Consider the following 8,676-nt stretch of genomic DNA (forward strand, 5'->3'; position numbering starts at 1 on the left):
TGTTAATTTCTCAGAGAACTTAGGTAACCTTTGGAGGAACCCTGGTTGGGAAAGGCAGGACTAAGGAGTGACAAAGCCTCTAAATAAATGACTTCAGGCTACATCAGCTGGGGGTTTGGGTGAGATAGGTAAACCTGGTAGTTTCATTTTGCTACCTGCAAACAACTTGGATTAGAGTCAAATTCATGGTCCACTTGAACCCAAAGCTCATACCGAGTGAGAGACAGAAACTGTTCAAATTTCAAGGAGCCCCTAGAACCCTTCGGAGGAACCCCTAGAACCCTTTGGAGGACCCCTGTCTGAGAAAGGCTGGACTAGGCAGTCATATATTTCTGTCCCCCTTGGTGGGAGTGGAGGTGACCACTCTATGAGGACATACAGTCCATACACACCCAGCACAAGGCCGGGGTCACGCTACCAGACGGTTCTCGGGGCTGCAGTTCCTCTGAGCTCCACAAGGTAGTGATCTCACTTCTACCCACACAGGAAGTGATGTCAGGTATAAATAGGAAGTTGCGGGTGAGAGGTGAGTCGGGAGGAAGTAGAGAGGAGACATTGGTGGAAGTGGCAGCAGAGGAGGTAATAAGATCTTGTTTTCTATTTACGCCTAGTAACCCCTTGCCACGCCCGTCCTCTTTCTCCATCGCCACGCCTGTCCTCTTCCTCTATAGTCATGTCTGTCCTCTTCCTCCATCCTCTTCCTCTATAGTCATGTCCGTCCTCTTCCTCCAGCATCACATCCGTCTGTCTTCTTCTATAGTCATGTCTGTCCTCTTCCTCTATAGTCACATCCGTACTCTTCTTTAGTCATGTCCATCCTCTTCTATAGTCATGTCCATCCTCATTTCCCCCACTTAGAAGACAATAGTGGCCAGCACATCCCTTACCCAACTTTCGGCTTTCTTGTGGAACTCATTTGAGTGGCTGTAAAGTGCCAACCCCCCCACCCTCCACCCAGCCATGTACCCTGGGCTCTGCTGCTTCTTCTGAGCACCTGGGACATCTGTGGCGGACAGAGTGGAGGACAATTGATGAACATTCACTTATTGAATGCTAGGAGTAGCTCTGAGTTGAGGGGCTCCAACAGGGTAGTGGGTCTGAAAGACCCTATGGGGCCTCTGAGTGTTTGATGGGTCTATAGGGCTCTGAGGGGGTATTGTAGCTGAACAACTCGGGGAGTCTCTGATAGGGCATTGTGGTTGAAGGGCTCTAATGGAGTTGGGGGTCTGAAGGACTTTGGGGGCCTCTGAGGAGTTCATGAGCTTGAGGAATCCACTGCTACTCTGTGTACAATGTCCTGGATGCTACAGTATACTTGGTAAACAAGAGAACAAACCTCTCCCCCCTGCTGTCCTTCTCCTACCCACACTGGGCTGCCATTGGAGGGAGGAGAACATACTCCTCCAGCTATCCAATCTCTTCTCTTACTGCAGAGAGTGACAGTGACATCACTCCTGTCAGTCAGCAGGCTGCCGGAGATTGGAGCCTTGCAGCCGGAGTTCTGGCAATTATCCTGATTAGCCGGCAACTCCAATCAAAAGTCAGCAACTTCCCCTTCCTGGACATCCTGATGACCCGACATTGTCCTCACAGCACTGCCTCCGAACAAAACAAGATATAGGAAGGATCATAGGCCAAAAGGGTCCTGGGACCTCAAAAAAATACAAAACATGAAACAGTCCAAACTAAATGTGTTCCCATGGGGGCCGTAGTTTTTCAGTGTCCAGCAACCCCCTTATTACCCCCACCTCTCTCTCCCCCACATCCACATCCTAATCCTATTATTGTGTGACCAATACCATCCAAATCATTCTTACTGTCATTTGCCAAAGTTATCCGTCTACAAGGAGACCTGTATAGACCAATGAGGATGGAGGAGGACCGGAGTCACATGACTGAGAGGATACTAAACCTCACCCTGGAGATCATCTACCTGCTGACCGGAGAGGTGAGGAGGATTCTGGGAGGTCACATGACATCACTCTCATCTCTATTAATAAAACACAGACCTGACGGGAGAGGTGAGGAGGATTCTGGGAGCTCACATGACATCACACAGACCTGACCGGAGAGGTGAGGAGGATTCTGGGAGGTCACATGACATCCCTATTATCTCTATTAATAAAACACAGACCTGACTGGAGAGGTGAGGAGGATTCCGGGAGGTCACATGACATCACTCCTATCTCTATTAATAAAACACAGACCTGACCGGAGAGGTGAGGAGGATTCTGGGAAGTCACATGACATCCCTATTATCTCTATTAATAAAACACAGACCTGACTGGAGAGGTGAGGAGGATTCCGGGAGGTCACATGACATCACTCCTATCTCTATTAATAAAACACAGACCTGACCGGAGAGGTGAGGGGGATTCTGGGAGTCTAACATGATATTCCTATTGGTTCCCCAATACAGAGATTTCCTCTTCTGAAGTCAGGTGGTCATATGACCATCACAGTCCCTCCATGTGACTTCCTAAACCCTGAGAGACACAACATGCAAAAGATTCTAGAAGTCACCAAGAAGATGATGGAGCTGCTGACAGGAGAGGTGAGCGGTGCTGGGAATTCTGGGACATTCTCCAGTAACAGACAAGGGATGTGTCTGGATGGTGACTGTATCATTGTGTGTGTCAGGTTCCTATAAGGTGTCAGGGTGTCACTGTCTATTTCTCCATGGAGGAGTGGGAGTATTTAGATGGACACAAGGACCTCTACAAGGACATCATGATGGACAATCAGCCGCCCCTCACATCACCGGGTAAGAGGAGACTTTATTGGAAAGGAGAGAGCAGTACGGAGGATCCACCTAGATCCCCCATCATCTGATAAACACATAGAAACAATGGATTAGGTCAGTGTGTGTGTGTTTCCTTCAGATGGATCCAGTCATGAGAACCCACCAGAGAGATGTCCCCGTCCTCTGTATTCCTGGGATTCCACACAGGAAGGTCACACCATCCCTCACCATCATCAGGTAGATGGATCCAGTCATGGGAACCTACCAGAGAGATGTCCCCGTCCTCTGTATTCCCAGGATTCCACACAGGAAGATCACACCATCCCTCACCATCATCAGGTAGATGAGGAACAATCTCTGATAGTTCTGATTTATACACAGAATGTTACAATTAATGTTTTATTATATCTTTCAGAGTGGAATTCTTGAAGATTATAATATTGTTGTTAAAGAAGAGTATAAAGTGGAGGATGAGGAGTATGGAGTGATGAAGGAGCTTTCAGAGGGACACAAGGATATCACAATGGAGCCACCTAATATCAAGAACCCACCAGAGAGATGTCCCCGTCCTCTGTATTCCCGGGATTCCACACAGGAAGGTCACACCGTCCCTCACTGTTACAAGGTTGGTGGGACGGAGAATCTAGAACACAAAAGTGACTTGTGGAGATGATGTATGAACCCTACAATATGATATTTTCTCTCCTTCTCTTGGTTTAGGGTGAAGATCTGACAGATATAAAAGTTGAGGTAAAATCAGAAGAAGAAGAGGCATATGTGAGGGATGATCAGCAGTCTATGGAGGAGGATGGAATAATGGGGACATTTATAGAGGACACTCCTACAGAGATCAGCACAGGTGGGTCATGAACACTAAATCCATTCCTCCACCCATACTGCTCACTGATTGGTCCAGAGTAGGGCGGGGGCTGGGTAGCGCTCTTCAGATGGGAATTCTTTATCTGGTTCCAGCCTATAGTAGACTGACGATCGGGCTGGACCACAGCCAATCTCGGTGGATGTCCTATGACGTCCCCCCTGTCCACGATCCACAATGCACCTCGGTGGAAATTCATGGAAGACTCCGTCCCATCCAAAAGCCCGAGTGCGCCCATGATTATAACCAGTTCATGGGGGGGGGGGTGGATTTCATCGATCAGATGCTACAGCCCTATTTAGCAACAAGAACGTCCCTCCACTGGTTTTAAAAAGTTTCAATTTACCTTTTTCATTTGGCAATCTATAATCTGAATGTCACTTCTCACGAGTCCACAGACAGACCCGCCTCCTTTCTCAAATGTATGGAATATGTCATCACTGCCCTGATCTACCAGCAAGGATCTCCACCAGGAAACTTTTACACTGAAAGAAAGCTCTATCTGTCTCCAAATCTCCAAAAAGAAAATTACACAAATTGTCACTTGGGTACAACGTTGCATGACCGCACAATTGTCATTCCAAGTGTGAGACTGCTAAAAATTGGTGGGGGCAGGGAGTGGGGGGGGAGTGCCCGGTATTGAGGGGGTTAAGTTCTGGTTTAGTGCATTAAAGTTGCGCTTATCGAAAAATTTCAATTTTATTTAATAAAAGATAAAGAAAAGAGTGTAGAAAAAGGGGATGAAGCAAAAGGGAGTAAAGGCTGAAAAATACTTCACAAAGTCCTGGGTTCCCTAGGTTCCGGCAGAGTTCAGTCAGTGGAACATAAAATCAAGCAAAAATTGCAGTCATTGGCCCTCAAGATGAATAGATGACCAAAATGGTAGATATTTTTCATCTTGATGGCAAAGCAGAGCTGTGCAGATGCATGTAAGTGCCCCCTAGTGACCGGAGATTGTGGTGACTTGCTAGGGACCTTACACAGAGGAGGAAATGACTACCATTATTTTATGTTGTCCAAGCAGCTCTGTTTGGCATGTTAAGAGGGGATGTGTGTAACTCGAGCTACTAACTCTGCATCACAAATCAAGGACAAGAGTCTCATGTTTCACATGGACATGTGCAAGACCATGTTAAACTTGTGGTTCCAGACTGGGTCCCTAAGCTCCTGAGGCATGGACTAGGACTGGTAACCATGGCCCAGCAGCCCAGGAGGGATGTGTCCTGAACCCTGCAGAAAATCTCTCCATCAAAGCCCCATCGTCACCTGGCCACCACCACATCTGTTCCAGGCTGGTGGCAATCCCTCAGTTCAACCTCCAGGTGGTTCCAGGCTGGGTCCCTAAGCTCCTGAGGCATGGACTAGGACTGGTAAACGTGGCCCAGCAGCCCAGGAGGGATGTGTCTTGAACCCTACAGAAAATCTCTCCATCAAAGCCCCATCGTCACCTGTCCACCACCACACCTTTCCCAGGCTGGTGGCAATCCCTCAGTTCAACCTCCAGGTGGTTCCAGGCTGGGTCCCTAAGCTCCTGAGGCATGTACTAGGACTGGTAACCGTAGCCCAGGAGGGATGTGTCTTGAACCCTACAGAAAATCTCTCCATCAAAGCCCCATCGTCACCTGGCCACCACCACACCTGTCCCAGGCTGGTGGCAATCCCTCAGTTCAACCTCCAGGTGGTTCCAGGCTGGGTCCCTAAGCTCCTGAGGCATGGACTAGGACTGGTAACTGTAGCCCAGCAGCCCAGGAGGGATGTGTCTTGAACTCTACAGAAAATCTCACCATCAAAGCCCCATCATCACCTGTCCACCACCACACCTGTCCCAGGCTGGTGGCAGTCCCTCAGTTCAACCTCCAGGTGGTTCCATGCTGGGTCCCTAAGCTCCCAAGGCATGTGTCTTGAACCCCAGAGGAAGGGACAAATACCCCTTTTTGTTTATTTATTTTTTAAATATTTGTCAAGCGGGGACCCAGATCTGTTTGGCATGTTCGTAGGGGATGTGTGTAACTCAAGCTCCCCTACTAGCTCTAAATTGGGGGTGAGAGTCACTCATTTCACACAAACATTTGCAAGATCATGCATGGTTTTAGGCTGGGTATGGGAAAGATGGCGATGAGTGATAGAGGGGGTGGGGACCCTCGTCCAATAATCCCCTCATCACTGTCCCTCCTAGAGAAGACCATTCTGGTTGTTTGCTCACTCTCTGACTAAGGTCCATGAATAAAGAAATGACTTGGTAGGAGATCAGAGGAGCCATTTCCTAGTTCCCTTGAGGGTGGAATTGTAAGCTCCTCAGAGACCAAGCTGCCTGATGTGGGCGGAGTCCTGGTTCGGGGGAACCAATCAGCTCCTGTCTAGTAATCCTCTTTGTCTTTGTATTTTAGTCCATGGCCGGGAGATGAGGAAAACCTCCGAGGATTGTCTCACTTTGTCTCCAGACTGGAAAGTAGAAGATGAGGACATCACACAGTATAGTTCAGGAGAAAACCCGACTCCCTTCCAACATTGTCCAAGAGAAGACCCCACTATGTCCCAATATTGTTCAAGAGAAGACCCCACTATGTCCCAATATTGTTCAGGAGAAGACCCCACTATGTCCAAACATTGTCCAGGAGAAGACCCCACTATGTCCCAATATTGTCCAGGAGAAGACCCCACTATGTCCCAACATTGTCCAGGAGAAGACCCCACTATGTCCCAATATTGTCCAGGAGAAGACCCCACTATGTCCCAACATTGTCCAGGAGAAGACCCCACTATCTCCCAATTTTGTCCAGAAAAAGACCCCACTCTGTCCCAACATTGTCCAGGAGAAGACCCCACTATGTCCCAACATTGTCCAGGAGAAGACCTCACTATGTCCCAATATTGTCCAGGAGAAGACCCTTCAACCAAAAATGTCCATCTGGCACCACACAGTATAGATGGACCATCGTATTCCTCGTATCCTGAGGAACCTCAGACTGTGCGGGACTGGGCTGGCCTTCCAACAGGGAAGAGCTTCTCCTGCCCCGAGTGTGGGAAACAATTTCTATTTAAATCCGGTCTTAATGCGCATAAAATGTCTCATACAAGTGAGAAGCCACTTTCATGTCCTGAGTGCGGGAAATGTTTTTCAAAAAAGTACCGTCTTTACAGACATCAGATTTTTCATTCCGGTAAGAAGGCCTATTCCTGCCCTGAGTGCGAGAAAAGTTTTCTCCATAACGCTTCCCTATTCAAACATCTGAAGTCTCACAAGGGTGAGAAGCCGTATTCCTGTTCTGAGTGCGGGAAATGTTTTTTCCAGAGGTGCGATCTTTACAGACATCATAGAACTCATACGGGTGAAAAGCCGTATTCCTGTCCTGAGTGCGGAAAATGTTTTTCAAGGACGTCCAACCTTTACACGCATCTGAGATTGCACATGGGGGAGAAGCCGTATTCCTGTTCTGAGTGCGGGAAATGTTTTTTAAAAAAATCAAAACTTGTCACACATCAGAGGTCTCACACGGGGGAGAAGCCATATTCCTGTTCTGAGTGCGGGAAATGTTTTTCAAACATAACCAATTTCTACAGACATCAGAAATCTCACACAGGCGAGAAGCCGTATTTCTGTTCTGAGTGCGGGAAATGTTTTTCAAACAAGTCCAATTTCTACAGACATCAGAAATCCCACACGGGGGAAAAGCCATATTCCTGTACTGAGTGCGGAAAATGTTTTTCACAGAAGTCACATCTTGACAAACATGTGAAGTCTCACACAGCGGAGAAGCCGTATTCCTGTCCTGAGTGCGGGAAATGTTTTTCACACGATTCAAACCTTTACAAACATCTGAAATCTCACACAGCGGAGAAGCCGTATTCCTGTCCTGAGTGCGGGAAATGTTTTTCGGAGAAGTCCAGTCTTTATAGACATCAGATGTTGCATTTGGATAAGAAGACCTATTCCTGTCCTGAGTGCGAGAAAAGTTTTCTTCATAAATCCTCCCTATTCAAACATCTGAGGTCTCACAAGGGGGAGAAGCCGTATTCCTGTTCTGAGTGCGGGAAATGTTTTTTCCAGAAGTGTGATCTTTACAGACATCAGAGAACTCACACGGGCGAAAAGCCATATTGCTGTCCTGAGTGCGGGAAATGTTTTTCAAGGACTTCCAGTCTTTACAAACATCAGAGATCTCACACAAGGGAGAAGTCACAGTCCTGTCCTGAGTGAGGGAAATGTTCCTCACTGATGTCCTGTCTTCCTGGGGTCCCACACAACCCTGGAGGTGTATTAGTGCCTTGAGTGTGGGAAATGTCTTCTAGATGAATGTTGCTGGACATCCCAGCTCTTATGTGGGGAAGAAGCACACCCTGATATACACCTCAGATATAATCCATGGCTGATCTTCATCATGAAAGAAACAGTTCATAAGGAGGTCAGAGGTCACCAAAGACATGGATGAAGTGTGGGACCGGGTTGGCCATGGATGGCAGGAGAAGAATAAAAATGGAGTCAGGATCTGTCATTGGCTGAGTGCATTTTGTGGTGTAAACGTTTGTAAACATTTAGGGGTTTATAAAAAATAATTTTGGTGACAAAGTCTTACTGGTTTTTGCCTAACATAATGATTTCCTACGTTCATCAGCTCCATCTAGTGGCCATAATGGGACATTTTTCCTGATGGAGTAGCTTGCGGACAATACCTCATTATAGCCACTAGATGGAGCTGATGCATTCTTCTCCTCAGTTTTTACAAAGGAAAAGGAAGGATACAGAGGGGAAAACAATGATTTGATCCCCGGTAGATTGTGTAGGTTTTCCCACCGAAATGAAGGGTCTATAATGTGTTATCATCAGTGTATATAAATGATAGAGACAGAATATCAACCAAAAATCAAGAAACAACACAATACAAATGTTATAAATGGAGTTGCAGTTCAGGGAGTACAATAAGTATTTGATCCCCAAGCAAAACATGACTTAGTACTTGGTGGAGGAACCCTTGTTGGTGAGCACAGAGGTGAGACGTTCCTTGTAGTTGGTGGAGGAACCCTTGTTGGCTAGCACAGAGGTGAGACGTTCCTTGTA

At 47.2% G+C, this 8,676-nt stretch overlaps 1 protein-coding gene across 1 annotated transcript; it reads left to right on the forward strand.

Moving 5' to 3' along the window:
- The first annotated feature begins 500 nt into the window (after positions 1–500).
- Positions 501–8,187, forward strand: LOC149456024 (uncharacterized). Its single transcript, XM_089685551.1, has 8 exons — positions 501–579; positions 1,833–1,948; positions 2,420–2,554; positions 2,686–2,764; positions 2,883–3,082; positions 3,159–3,368; positions 3,464–3,602; positions 6,008–8,187. The coding sequence occupies exons 2-8, from the start codon at positions 1,865–1,867 to the stop codon at positions 7,816–7,818; spliced, it is 2,658 nt and encodes an 885-aa protein (XP_089541677.1). The 5' UTR covers positions 501–579; positions 1,833–1,864; the 3' UTR covers positions 7,819–8,187.
- The last annotated feature ends 489 nt before the right edge of the window (positions 8,188–8,676 follow it).

Source organism: Staurois parvus, unplaced genomic scaffold (assembly GCF_062004578.1).
Source record: "Staurois parvus isolate SC_StPar_1 unplaced genomic scaffold, SC_StPar_1.0 ptg000380l, whole genome shotgun sequence".
Classification (NCBI taxonomy): domain Eukaryota; kingdom Metazoa; phylum Chordata; class Amphibia; order Anura; family Ranidae; genus Staurois; species Staurois parvus.

Bases quoted from the DNA above. Each gene is read 5' to 3' on its own strand.
- LOC149456024 (XM_089685551.1), top strand. From the start codon at position 1,865: ATGAGGATGGAGGAGGACCGGAGTCACATGACTGAGAGGATACTAAAC. The intron at 2,765-2,882 runs GTAAGAGGAGAC...TGTTTCCTTCAG, and splicing joins GCCGCCCCTCACATCACCGG to ATGGATCCAGTCATGAGAAC. The intron at 3,603-6,007 runs GTGGGTCATGAA...TTTGTATTTTAG, and splicing joins TCCTACAGAGATCAGCACAG to TCCATGGCCGGGAGATGAGG.